At 41.2% G+C, this 15,142-nt stretch overlaps 1 protein-coding gene across 4 annotated transcripts in view; it reads left to right on the top strand.

Annotated features, from left to right (window-relative positions):
• LDB2 (LIM domain binding 2) overlaps nt 1-15,142 on the top strand; it is a 426,688-nt gene that overhangs the window by 272,660 nt on the left and 138,886 nt on the right. For all 4 annotated transcript variants that reach the window (XM_089677450.1, XM_089677451.1, XM_089677449.1 and 1 more), the window contains exon 3: nt 10,171-10,343. In XM_089677450.1, coding sequence (XP_089533576.1) covers nt 10,171-10,343 — 173 coding nt within the window. The remainder of the gene's footprint in view (nt 1-10,170; nt 10,344-15,142) is intronic.

Genomic DNA, 15,142 nt, shown 5'->3' with positions numbered 1-15,142 from the left:
GTGCAGGGACTGATCTCTGTAATAATATCACCAGATTTATCTTCATAGTTGTCTGTAAAACCACCCCAAGAGATCTTGCTATCTTACCTTACTTATCTTTTTGGTAATACACCCCTTGAATAAGGTTGCCAACTCGCTGGTCCAACAAGTACCACTTGGACATATAGGGGAGATTTACTAAAACTGGAGCACTCAGAATCTGTGCATGGTAGCCAATCAACTTCTAACTTCAGCTTGTTCAATTAAGCTTTGACAATAAAACCTGGAAGTTGATTGGTTTCTCTGCAGAACTGCACCAGATTTTTCATGCTCTAGTTTTAGTAAATAATCTTCATAGTGTCTAAATGGAGAAAAGAATTGTTCTTGCCTTGTTAAATAAAACAGCATACAAGATGAGGTGCCTGCATTAATTGTATTTTTCAGTTTTTTTTCGCTTTATATTCTCTTGGTAGCCCTGAAAATACTTTGTAAAGAAGCCAAACACATAGCTTAAAAAACAAGAATTCAATCATTTCCCATCTAGTACCTCCAGTAGATACAAGCAATCTAAATGATCCAATATGAAAAGGTTTCATACATTGTCACCTAGGAAATATATAATATTTTTTCATAAAAAAAGCAACATACAAAATCATGGAAATAAAAATTGGATAAATGCTGATAAAAACCCTTCGACTGTTGAGGACAAAAATCAAGGGCCTTTCATTAGAAAAGAATGGGAAATCTACCGTGCATACTTTCCAAGGAGAGGTTGCATGGCTCCTAGAGACTCAACAGTAAAGATCACTGTGGATCCTGTACAGGTAAGTGGCAGATTTGGGGAGGGGGTTGCTGGGAGCGGGGAAACATTTTAAGTATAGCTATACTAAATGTACAGTTTTCCTATAAGCTAATCTTAACATTTAACCCTATTCTTTCCTCTAACTTTAATAAAGATGATTTATTAATGGAGATTCCACTTTGTTGCAAATAGGATGACGTTGGCCCAATTATTGACTCTTAAAAAATGCCCCTGTGTGACATCACTGTTCCAAACGGGAGGTACTATACATAATTAGGACAGCATCTAATAATAAAAAGCATTACTTCCTTATGAGGTGACAAGGTGTGGACATCCTCACCTCATAATAGGAAACGGTCTCTAAAGGTGGAAAGTCATCCAAGGGCCAGGAAGTCCACACTCCTGCTGTTGGGCTCTTTGCAAGCTCTGCGTTTGGTAATATGTCTTTTATACCACTTTAGCAGTCTACTCAGAACTTTGCATTTGTCAGAGGTGTAAATTGCAACTAGCTGGTAAACCCCAGTTCCACACAACCTAATGTGCTAGTATGCATCAAAGGTAATGGCACCTGTGCCAATTCATATCACTGCCAAAACTGTGGTGCCTAGAACTCTTTATTTGTAATAATAGATCCATAAAACACATTTTATTTCCCTCTTATGGCAATTTCCCCTCCTATTGCATGGACAACTATGATGTTCACAGGAATTAAATAGCCATTTTTACTACTGGCATGAAAAATGCCAGTCCTCAGCTAACTGAATACTAAAATGGCTTACTTTTAGATGTTTCCTAATTCACTGCCAATACTTAGCACTAAAACTGAGAACACAGGTAATAAAATCAGAGATATGTAATTTTTAAATGAAAAATGTGATTGTGAAAAAAATTGTAGTGTTCCCAGTTTAATTTACATGTTAATATATCAATAAAATTTTATGTCAGAGAATGGATCTTGCAATAACTGATGAATTTGATGGGATCCAGTGAATAAAATGTGCTGAATAAAATCACACAGATAAATGTGCAAAAAGCAAGTTGGACTTTTCAGCTTGAAAATGAATGCGTTTAATGCCAGTTTTAACATTGACTTTCAAGGTCTGGAAAGTAGGTGGCATAAGGGTATTTTCCCTGTACCCCAGCTGTGTTGAGTCCCCTATCCAATTCCAGAATTGAAAAGTTCCCCTCCCCCAGCCCAATTTACGATATTTTTATTTATCAACTATTACACTATATATGCCTATGATACAACATTTATTGAATACACCATTACCCAATTTTTTCATTTAAAATGTAAATATTAAATTGACTTATTTATTAAAAACCTCTTCATATATATATACACATACTAGGACCAATTTACCTAACAGCATGTCTTTGGTGTGCGGGAGGAACCATATAGACAAAAGGAGAACGTGCAAACTCCAGGCGGGAAGTACCGTGGTTGGGACTCAGACCAATGACCTTAGTGCTGCTAGGCAGAAGCGCTAACCACTTAGCCACTGTGACTTATGCATCGACATATATATGTTTTTATTTTATTTTTTTAAATTCTCTTTATTGACATAAAATGGAGAATACAAAGCCTATTGGGCATACCCAGGCTTGATCAAATCACAAATAATAACAAAAAAAAACAAACAAGAGGAGAAGCATAACACACAGATAAGGTGAACAACAACAAACAGATGACAACTGCAACCAATGCTATCACAGGGCTTAGATACGGCAGAAGACAATTCGCACAGAAGATTACTGACAACGCACACCGAGGAAAAAAATCTGCAACAAGAGGTAGAGAACCATCATTCAATCCTAATCAGGGCTGGAAGGGACCGACTCGGAAGAGTCAATCCAGATATGCCACACCTTCATAAATTTAGAGGGACACCCCCTAGATTCATAAGTGTATTTATATAGAGGGAGAACCGTATTAACCAGCTGTTTCCAGAAACTGGATGTGGGAGCATGAGGGACTTCCACTTTCAGAGTATCGCTTTGCGAGCATAAAAAAGCAAGAAACCAATCAAGGTTCTCATGGTGCGAGAGATAGCCAAGGCCTGAACCAAATCCAACAGACAAACCTCAATAGATAGTGGTACAAAAACCGTAGTTATAGAGGATGTATTGTCAACTACATCTGTCCAGTATCTCTGGATAACAGGGCAGATCCAGAAGATATGCAAAAATGTAGCTGGATCCTCAAGGCAACGCCAACATCTACTGTAGAAGTGTGTGCTGGAAACATCTGTCACAGCCTATGAGGAGTATAATATATTCTATGTAGAATCTTAAACTGAATCAATCGGTCACGAGTAGAAACCAAATTCTGCACAGGATGCTCCCATATGTCTTCCTAATCCCCAGAGTCCAAATCAGGCACCTCCACACGCCATTGCGCAAAAAGATGATCAAGACCAATACGGACCAACGGCTGCAAGGCTTTGTAAATAGAGGAGAAAGGTTTCTTCAGGAACTCATCCCACAGCATGGGCTCACACCCTAACTCCAGAAACTGTACTGGACTACCCTGAAATTGTTGATGAAAAGCATGACGTAGTTAAATTTATCTAAAAAAATAGGAGTTGGGGAGGGCATATTGAGCTATTAAGGAATCAAATGTTCTGAGCGGACTGAGAGGGTCAGGGAAAAGAAAGAATTCTTTTAAAGAGGGATTCAGCCATAACGGAGTGTGGGGTGACCTAATTTAGGACTCTAAAGGAAAGTGCAACTGCCAGGCCCTAAGGACCACTCTCATAGCCATAATAATGGGAAGAGGTGTGGCTGGACCCCTATATAACAGGTTACGGAGGACTTCATAAGAGCCTATGAAAGCTGCCTCCAATACCACGGCAGCATTGGGCTCATCAGCCACAATCCAGTTGTGCACATGAGAGAGCAACACCGCAAGGTAATAAGAATATAGATCAGGGCAGGCTAGTCCCCCCTCAATCCAGGGTCTCTGCAGCACCCTTAGTTTAAATCTTGGCTGCCTCGAACCCCATAGGAAAGAGACTACTGCTGCATCAAATTGTTTGAAGTATTTCCGTGGAATCAAGACCAGAGTATGTCGGAGTACATAGAGGAAGGAGGAAAGTTGTTTCATTTTGACAAAGTTAATCTTACCGATGAGGGAGAGTGGAAGGTTAGTCCATAACGCCATACATTGCTTCGCCCTCAAGAATAACAGCAATAAATTGAGCCTACAGAAATCTAAGGGGTTTGATGAAACCACAATAATCAAATATTTCACTGTGGAGGCCCACTGCAAGGGGATGTCAGGATCAAGCAAAGTTTTAGCACTCTGGTTTATAGGGAGAATTTGAGATTTTTCCCAGTTAACCCTTAGTCCCGATAATGGCGAGAAATTAGAAATCAGGGCCAATTCCGCCTTAAGGGATGGACCGGGATCATGGAGAAACAACACCATATCATCTGCGTATAAAGCCACTTTCTCTGTAATAGTGCCCACCTGCATGTACCGAACCTCGGGGGACATCCGCAAGGCCTGAGCCAAGGGCTCCATAACCAACGCGAAGAGGGCAGGTGAAGGAGGACATCCCTGTCTAGTCCCCCTACCCACAGGGAAAGGGTCAGAAAGGTCATCACCCAATTTGATCTGGGCCTGGGGATCACTATATAAAATGCTTAACCAGGAACTAAAATGTTGGCAAAAACCCATCAGCTCCAACACCTTAGACGTATAAACCCAGTCAACAGAGTCAAACGCCTTTTCAATGTCAAGCATGACCATCACCCGGGAGGGAACTGAATATGTGACAAAACGCATCGCAAATTAATATCACTAGATTTCCCAGGGATAAACCCAGTCTGATCCATGCTTAGGAAAGAAGGAAGGAGTTTTCTTAACCTCTGTGTTAAAATTTTAGTCAGAATTTTTAAATCATAATTCAATAATGATATGGGTCTATAGGAGGAGCAGCGTAAAGGACCCTTACTAGGCTTCGGTATCAAGACAATGTGAGCCTGATACATGGAGGGGGGGGGACACCCTGGGCCAAACTTTTCCTGCAGAGATCGTAAAGATGCCATGCCAGATCTGAAATATATAATTTATAGCAGTCTCCAGGCAATCCGTTCGGCCCGGGGGTTTTATTGGGTGGAAATGAACAAATGGCTGCCTCAATTTCTGAGATAGTAATTTCTTTGTCAAGTTCTGCTGCATCATTATCCGACAAACGCGACAAGGACAGGCTCCCCAATCTATTCCCCAAAACCATGGGATCTGGAGAGGAGCGAGGACTATAAAGAGACTGAAAATAACTTCTAAATTCCCACAGGATCTGAAAATGCTCTAGAAGGAGGTCATCCGTAGAGGACAAAAGTCGGGGAATTATTGTCTGCTGATGAGACTCAACCACTAAATTTGCCAACAATTTGCTATTCTTACCACCATTTTCAAACAATCGGCCCACGAGAAGGCCTGCATCTGCATCGGACAGGGACGTAAAATGTAGTTTCAGCTCCCTGCAGGCCCCAGCCAACCTGGCATAATTGTCCTCAGTAGAGGAGTCTGCGAATGTAAAAACCATATTAGCAACATTAAGTTCCAACAAGGAGGTGGTACTGGTGAAATCCTTCCTTGCTGTTTTAATGGCCGAGATATATTGCCCTCGTGTATAAGCTTTAAAGGCGTCCCAAACTAACAGAGGGGAGGTAGACTGAGCATTAATTTCCCAAAACTGAGAGCAGGACCCAGATAATAATTATTGTACTTTGGTGCTGCGAATCCACTTAGGATCCAGTCTCCAACATCCTGGGTGGCTCCCGTCTTCCAACCTCAATGTCAACTCTAGTGGGGAATGATCAGAGATACCTGCCGGTAGGTAAGCGACCCTCTGCACTGACTTAGACAATGAACGAGAGGTAAATGCCTGATCAATTCTAGAGGCCGACCTGTGAGTTGCTGAGAAACATGGGTAGTAACGTACCTCAGGATGTTGAAGCCTCCACAGCTCAGTCAAACCAAAGGCTTGGGACCATATCTCCAAATCCAGAGAGATGGTCCTCCTAGGGTTCAAGGAGTCTGAAGAGATGTCAAGTACCGTATTAAAGTCACCAGCAATAATCACCTCAGAGACCTGTATCGGGGCCAGCCGTTCCTGTATCTTATATAATACCTCAGCAGAGAAAGGCGGTGGCAAATAAACATTCACAAAAGCATATTTCACATTGCAAATCTCTAGGATTAAAATAATAAATCTGCCCCCAGGATCTAAACATACCTGCACTACAGTACACTGTAAGAATTTATTCAAGAGTATAGCAACCCCTCTCACATAACTAGAATATGTAGCATGAAAAGCCTGTTGCAGCCAGGCCCTACAGAGGGATAAGATTTTACTACCCAGGAGATGAGTTTCTTGCAAAAAAAGAATATGCGGTTTGTAAAGTTGGAGAAATTTAAACATTAGGGACTTCTTAAATTTATGGTTCAAACCTCGGACATTCCATGAGATCACTCTAAGCTCCATTAAATATCCAACATAAGAAATAATGGAAGGAGGGCCATAGACCATTCAAGTGGGCAAAAAAGGGAAGTGATGGAAAGGGCCAGTAGGGGGAGAAGGCCATCAGCCCTAGAAGGGGGCCTCCATAGCCCCCTACCGACCACAAATACCCCAAAACCCGTTACAACAGAAATCTAAGGAGTGTACGGTTGTCATATACAAACTTAAACATACTTCTCATAAACAATAGTAGAACCTCCCTACTGACCAGTAACCCCAACAACTGACCGGTCAGTTTTATACCCTTAACAAAACTTGAAGTCCTTCTCTAATAGCAACTAGGCTAAAACAACAGGGTAGTCCCACGAATCAGACTTCTTCAGGGAAGAACTGAGAATGGGCAGGGTAGATCATCAATAGATGAGCCAAGGCCAAAGAGTTCCAGTATAGGATTATGGGTCATCCGCAGAACATCTGATGGAAATTGTCCAAACCGTCTCCATACTCATGAGATGAGGATATATTGGCTAGACTGCAATTCCTGGTAAACCACGGGACTTGCTCAAGCTGCATCCAGAGCTAGATAAAAAACAGGATCATCGCCAATGGAATAGACCAAAAAGAGTGTCCATTAACAGGAAGTGGGGCCCCATGGAGGTTATCCAAGGGCGAATATAAAGTAGTGCATACAAACAAGCATGACTTCTCAGGAAACCAGTAGTTACCGCAGAGTAGAAAGCCATCCATCTGCATCAGCAGGGGAGTCAAAAAAACGGGAGTATCCCTCATACTGCACACGAAGGAAACTGGCATATAACATACTGTATTAAATATTTGTGTCACGCAGGCATCTGCGAATATCAGTAAACGTTTTTCTTTTCTTCTGTAATTCAGCAGAAAAATCCGGGAATAACATAATGGAAGCATTTCCAAATTGTAAAGCAGGGCATTTCCTAGCCTCAGAAAGGATGATATCTCTGTCGTGGTAATTTAGAAAATGCACCAGGAATGGGCGCGGATTGTTACCTGATATATTGCGGCCAGGTGGGACCCTGTGAGCCCTTTCCACCATAAGTGGATGAAACAGATAGGAGATCAAGGATTTCTTTAAAAAATAATTCTACAAATTCTGATGACTTCTGATGGCACTCTCAGGAAGACCCAGTATCCTGACATTATTGCGTCTAAGTCTATTTTTGGCGTCATCTGCTTTGGCTGTCAGAGTGGACACTGAATGTTGCAAAACAGCTATATAATTGGTGTGATTTGCAGTGAGATCCTCTGTAATAGAGGGTCTGGATTCAGTTTCAGTGATGCGGCCTTTAAATTTATCCAAATCAGCACGGATTAAATTACATTCTTCAACCAGCTTATCTATGCATACCAAGAGGGAGGTTTTGCTCTGATGTGTAGCACCCTCATAGATTAGTGCAGGTTGCAAATTTTGTTGGCTCCTCTGCAATCAGTGGAGCAGGGGTTAATTGTTCAGACCTTCTCATTGTCTCATGGGTTGCTATTCTGATTGCTTCCCTCTATATTCTAGAGGATTCTAGAGTTATAGTGGAAGGAAGAACAGGAGAAGTCAGCAACCTGAATATTTATGGAGAGTGTAAACAATCCCTGGGGAGGTGTGCCCAGTAGGTAGCTGGAGAGTCAATAAATATGCTTGCCTGAGGCAAAGGGAGAGAGTTCCTGGGTCCAGTCCTTCTGGAGGAGACCCCTGGACAGAATTACTGGAGGTGCCATCTGGAAGACATAGAGGCCCCAGATGAGGCTTTAGATGGGGGGCCTGTTTGCAAAGCCTAGTCCTGGAGCCTGTTTGGCTCTGGAGAAGCACACTGGAAAGTGCCAGGAGGAAGTTGAGGGAAAGGTGCCCAGATGTCCTATGGTGGTGTGTCTGTATCTCCCTCACTGAAGAGTGCCAACCGATGATCTTGTGGCCATGTAAGTAGATGACCCTGGGTGCTGGAAGTTAGTGAATGCAGCTTTTCGTCTTATGTGGAAAGTCCTAGTCTCCTGACAGCATAAGAGATTTCGTGGGACATTTTGTGCAGTTGAACAAGATTGAGTTGTAGCACTCGAAGTGTTTAGTATACCGGTTTTCTTTTATTTGGGTGCTTTCATGCTTTCTTTACACCCTCCAAGTTCAATATTAATGAAAAATCCTAAATAAAGATACCCCCTAGTCTGCTCCATTTGATTTACTAACGGCAAATAGACTGTTCACTTTGCAAGTGCAGTTGCACTCATTTTTCCCAGTGCTTAGTGAATGTTGTGAAGTTCTGCTGATTTCCATCACCCAATCATGTGCAAGCAAGAAAAATGTTTTTTATCTTCCTTGCACTTGATTGGTTATTCTTTACAAAGTAAAACTTCACCGCATTCGCTAAGAGTAAAAGAAGTGCATCTGCACTTGCAAACTGCACAGTTTATTTGCCTTTAGTAAATCAATGCCATGGCCTCATATTCTTATCAAGCACACTTTGGTATGATGCAGATTTAATATTTTACTCAATTCCTGCAAGCTGCTAAGGTCTGAAGCAAAAAAGCAACCCAAACCATAACATTTCCAAAGTCATGCAAAACAATAGGTTTTCCAAAAATGCTGTCTTGGTTTTGTGACAAACATGCCTACTGTTAATTTGGTCAAACAACTCTACCTCTGTAACTATCAATGTATCTATGTATCTATCAATGTACAGCACATTGTTCCAAAAGGTCTGGTCTGTTTCTGTATGCAGATACATGCATTTTAACATCAACTGTTGCAAGAGTTACCTGCAGATCCTGCAATGACATTTTGAGGTTTTTGGAAACTTCTTTTAGCATCAAATGCTCAGCTGTTGGGTTGAATTTGACTGGTTTGTCAGTCTTGGACAAATTAGCTGTCATCTGAAATCCATGCCACTTATAGATTATATTCCTTACAGTGGAATGACTGATTTTAAATGCTATGCCTATCTTTTGCCAGACTCAAAGGCATCCACAAGCTTCTTTCTGAGAGCCTTACTTTTACTGTTGGCATGAATTGCTATTCTCTTAGTCCAATGTGTATAGTAGGACTGCTAAATGGCAGAGGGAAGGCCAGAACAAATGTGACAATCAGATTCTACTGTATTTTGCAGATTGTATTTATAGGCCAACTCCAAGTTGGGCAAAAAGTAAAAAAAAAAAGAATTCCTCAGCATTTATGAAAGTTAAAATATACTACACTTACCTGGTCTCTGGTGCTGTCCTCTGCAGACTCAAAGCTCAAGCTATGCTGTGCTACACCTGGGTTGAATACCGAGTGGCATTTTACCCATTTCCTGTCAGCCCAAATCATCAAGGAACCACCCTCTCCTCCTGTGATGTCATACAACCAGACCAAAGACTCACAGAAAAAAAGTATGTATAGAAGGTTTTTTAAGAGTCGGAGGTGCTCCAAAGAAGCAAACTGGGGAATCCCAAACTTGGAGTTGGATTTTACCTCAAAAGTTCAATGGCTTACTTTAACAATCCATTCATTTTATACCTAATTAGGGAAACCTTCACATTAAATGGTTGGTAAATCTAAAAGAGATAATACAATCCAATTGTAAGCTGTGTGGCTGTTGTTGCTAAAGATAAAACAGGTTTGATCATATTTCTACTCTGAGTTTGTTGTATAAACATATATATCGGTTATAGTTTAGTAAATCCTCTTTAACTGTATTTCCTGCTATAACAAATGACTGGACTTACATAGAACACTTAAGGGCTAGTAAATGACATTCATATTTTGTACCGTGCATGCTGTCAACATCCTGCGTTATCTAATGTGATTTTATCCTGAAGATAAAATATTCTCCAAAACGACAAATACTGAGGCCATAGCCAGCAGCCTGGATCTTGGTTTTGAAATCTAATTATTTTTTTTTCTGTCTTTTCCCTCCCCAGCAATTGGAAGGACTCTCATTCCTCGATACTTTAGCACAGTGTTTGAAGGGGGTGTCACTGATCTCTATTACATTCTCAAGCACTCCAAAGAATCCTACCACAACTCATCCATCACCGTGGACTGTGATCAATGTACCATGGTCACTCAGCATGGGAAACCCATGTTCACCAAGGTAATAACAAAGCTGATGTTTTTTTCCCTGTGTTTAAGAGTGATTGATTTTTCTCCTTTCTGTGCTAATATAATACTGCTGCTCTTATCCAATGCACAGGTTTCATTTTTTGACTGAGTGGCAAGCATGTTATTTACAGTTTAAATGTTTCTATACAGTCAAGAATATGGATATAATGTATTATGTGAGCAAGCAATATCATGTAGTTTTTCTGGCCATATACAAAGTGTAAGCACTATGGTTGGAAAGACTACAATGCAGTTCATACTGCATCTATGGAGCCTGAGATTAGAAGGGCTTTACATAGAATCCTTCTCATAAACTCTCACTCCATCTACCTCCTGGTGGGCCTGTTGAATGCTTTCAGTATTACAGTAGATGTACTAGTTGCATTGGCTTCTGTGGTTTCTCTGATGAGGTTTAATATTGCAAAATGTAAAGTATTGTACCTAGGAGCTAAATATATTAATGCATGTTACAGGGGTAGAACTGCTGTGGGAATCCAGGATAGAAAAGAATATAGGGGTCCTAGTATATTACAGACTGAGCAATAGTATGTAATGCCAAGCTGCAGCAAGGAAGGCTAGCAGATTGGTAGCAAGCATTAAAAAAAGGTATTTACACAAGCAATAAAACTATAATTCTACCACTTTACAAAACTCTGGTTCAGCCACATCTTGAGTATGCCGTACAGCTTTTAGTCACCAATCCTCAGGAAGAATGTACTCTAAATGGAGAGAGTCCAGAGAAGGGTAATGTAGCTGAAAGGAGGGGACTGGAGAACCTCAGTTATGAGGAAAGACTTTGGGGACTTTGGATAGATTAAAAAAAACCTTTAGAAGGGGTTCTTTGCGAGCACAATGTGTAGGGATGTTAAACATGGTAGTGATATAAACACACGCACATAAATGGACCAGTGTCTTTATTTACCCTTACAAGTTATGTATCTACAGTATGTAACTGAAACATTTGCAAAAGTTATCTGAGCCATGTCAACACTGCATGATGTACAAATCTCCCCGGCTTCCTCTTTGACCAGAGACATGACCAGCCCCTTCTCCGCCACGTTTTGCAAGGTGGTCCTGTAACATTCATATGTGTAAAAGACAGCAAATGTTTATTTTGCTGTTTTAGTTATTGGTTCTAAAATGTTGGAAAAAAAGGAAATGAAAAATGGTGTAAGAGGTTTGTATAGTGTGGCTAAGTAATGGCCCAAAGGAGAAAACTGCGTGAGCATGAAAAGTCCCCAAGAGTTCATATAAGGAGAATTGAAGAATTCTCTGTAATGATAAATAAGAAAGGGACACCAGATGGTGCCTAGGTGTAGCATTAGAAAGACTTTAATGATAAAAAGACAATAATCAACTCACAAAGGTTACAAAATATGGCACCTGTCATAAACACATCCCAGTACAGATCCCATGTGGATAGATGGCAGATCACTCCATTCCAGGAAACAGCCTCACTGAGAAAGGAGTCTGGGATGCTCTAAAACTCTTAGCCTTGCCCCCTTTGGTCTACGACAACATCTGACATCACTTTTGGCCTGGCCTGCACTCCACCAAGATCCTTAGTATACTGGTTCCTGGTTCTAAGCCTGCTTCCTGGTTACTTCCATCTGGCCAGTGGCGGTAAGGCTGTTTCCTGGAATAGATTGATCTGCCATCCATCCACATGAGATCTGTACTGGAATGTATTTATGACAGGCACCATATTTTGCTTCCTTTGTGAGTTGCTTATTGTCTTTTTATTATTAAAGTTTTCTAATGCTAAACTTAAGCACTCTCTGATGTTCCTGTCTTGTTCTCAAATGTTGACAGCATTTAAATATGGACTTTGCACAGTACTTGGGGTTGATTTAGCAAAAAGGGAAATAGGTTGTATACTTTGCCATGTAATTTGCCCCAGAGCTTATTAAATAAAGTGAAGATCTGCTGACATTCATTATCGAATCATGTCATGCAAAAATGCAGTTTCTTTTATTTTCCTTGAAGGTGATTGGGTATTCTTTGCAAAGTGAAACTTCACCATATTCACCCAGCACTGAGGCTTATTCCATGCAAAGTAGAACTTTCTTTGCCAAGTGAACATCCTATTTACCTATAGTAGATTAACCCCAGCGCCTTTTGTTGTACATGCTGTATATTTTTTAGTTTTTTCTTCTTTGTATGTAAACATGACAAAGTATCTCTTTAAGCCTCTTGCGCAATTTAGCCACACCACGTTTTTGCTGTGTGCCACTTTCATATCACCCTATATACTGTTCCCCAAAGTTAATATATCTATTATCAGTCTTCATTTTTTGATAGCCTAGGGTCTAACAAGGACATCAAAATATGCAATACTGCAAGTGCTACCTGTCTTTGTAATATGCAGCACATACCCTCTGTGCTTGTTGTGGAGACCACAGTAAGCTTGCTCTCAAAGATTATTTTACATACAGAAATAACAACCTAGGACAGGTCTTAGGGTGATAAGAATGTCGCGCTGTCCAAGCACCTGGCGCAAAAGTAGGGGTGATTACATTATTTAAAGCACAAATCAGTTCAAAACAAGAACCCCATGGATAATCGAAGAAGGACCCCTGTAAAGAAGAGGAGAGAAGACTTGGACCCTCCCCTCCACTCCCCTCTAACTGGTTGCTGGAATGAAATGAAAAATCCAAATGCCCTTTTTTCTTCCCTAAAGTTGTGATCACATGACTGTCCAGTCCCAAGTCTTCTCCTCTCTTCTGTTTACATCTGGCAGGGTCCTTTTTCAAGTGTCCATGTCACTGCCAATGTGATGTGGATGCTTCCAATTGACTATTCACTGGCGACATTCTCATAGAATTTAGGAGAGGAGTGATGACATTGCAAAGGGGCTTTGAGGACCAGATGACGTGGGGAGATCTGGAACGTTGCATTTGCAGCCCCTGGACCTTGAAACCAGTGATGAGCTTAGGTGGGTTCAGACACAAGTCTGAACCTGCCTCAACTATCCCACTGGGAAGCTGTCAAGGTCAACAGCCAATCATAAACATATGATTCCTACCCTTCAGCTGCACATATACATGCCCCTAGCATACGTGCTGCTGTGGAGCGGGGAATGCCTTTGCCACCTATAAATGGCCATCGGCTTAACAGATTCACAGTGGAATAGCGTAGGCGGGTTCAGATGCATTTGAGAAAGCTGGATTGCCAGCTTAAGTGAGTATACCTTGTTTCACAAGGTAAGGAAAAAAAAAACAGATGCCAGATGAATTAGAGGGGGTGAGAGGGGGTTCCTATTTTGACCATAGTTGGGCTTTAAGCGGGTGTCTTAGTGACGCTGCTATAAGAACAGATACTGAGAATTACACCCAGCATACAAAGTAACAGAAGTAGTACTGATTAGTGATATATAGCGGTTGGACAAAAATATGGAAACACTACATGACTTGCAGGTATGGAAGTGATGACATGTTTTGCGTTAAAAGCAGAAGTGATGTAACATTCTATTGCTCCCATTGTGAGACACTTAGCTAACAGGTGGGAAACCTCACTTTCTTTATTCAGTGCATGTGCTGCTAGTAATAGGGAGTTATGTCAGCGCTTCTTGAATTTCAAAGTGAGCAAATTGTCGGTGCCCTCTTAGCAGGTGCCTCTGTGACTGAAGTTGCCAATTTATTTGCCGTGCCATGAGTTACAGTATCAATGGTTATGAAGGCATATGCAGTTTCCAGGCATGAAAGCATATACAGTCGAGATGGTCAACTGACTACAAGAGACAAAAGGACATTGAGCAGGATTGTGGCCCAGAATAAGAAAACAGCTGCCACAAAAGTGACTGCAGAGTTCAATCTCAGTCTTCCAAAGCCCGAGTCCTCAAAAACTTATGAAGGGAACTCCATAAGCAAAATTCACGGGCGAGCTGCAATTACAAAACCACTAGTGACTGATATTAATGCTCAAAAGAGGGGAGAGTGGTACAACACCCATAAACCATGGACTGTTGATCAATGGAAGACTGTAATATGGCCCAATGAATCAAGCTTCGCACTGTGCCTAACCACCGGATGTGCTTACGTGTGGCAAACACCGTCCAAGCTTGCGATAAGGACTGTTTTGTGTCGGTAAAGCATGATGGATGCAATCATGGTTTGGGCACCCATATCTTAGTATTCTGCAGGCCCTATCATCACCTTGGAAGGTAGAGTCACTGCCAGTGACTATGTACAAATTTTGACCAACAATGTGCCCCCAAGGTGCCGACATTGTTTCCCAAACACAGCCCCATTTACCAAGAAGATAATGCTCCAATTCACACAGTTGGTGTTCTCGAATTGTGGTCTCACAAGCATGCAGATGAAATCTCATAGATTCCCTTGCCGCCACAGTCGCCGGACCTCAATATCATAGAGCCACTATAATCAATTTTGGAGAACAAGGTTCGGGCTCATTTTCCACATCTGGCATCCTTGTGAGAACTGGAGCAAGAAGAGTGGTATCAGATCCTATCATCCACCATCCAAGAGTCATATTTGTCAATTCCCAGGGGAATTCAGGCCATCTTGGACGCCAAGGGCGGTCCAACACCATATTATGTAACAATTTTGTTATTTTACCTGGTGCTTCCATAATTTTGCCCATCCCCTATATATATATATATATATATATATATATATAAAATTCAACATAAGGTTAGTTGAGTGCTATACTGCTATACATTCTTTTTTGTTTGCTCTAATTTTTAGAACAAGCTTTTTAAGCAGAGGTATACTCTGTTTATCAGGTCAAAATGGTAATGGCATCTAACAAAGAGAATGAATCGCTCTAAAG

This window comes from Staurois parvus, unplaced genomic scaffold, assembly GCF_062004578.1.
Source record: "Staurois parvus isolate SC_StPar_1 unplaced genomic scaffold, SC_StPar_1.0 ptg000186l, whole genome shotgun sequence".
Lineage (NCBI taxonomy): Eukaryota > Metazoa > Chordata > Amphibia > Anura > Ranidae > Staurois > Staurois parvus.
Note: the sequence above shows the minus strand (reverse complement) of the source record. Positions and strands in the feature narration are given on the sequence as shown.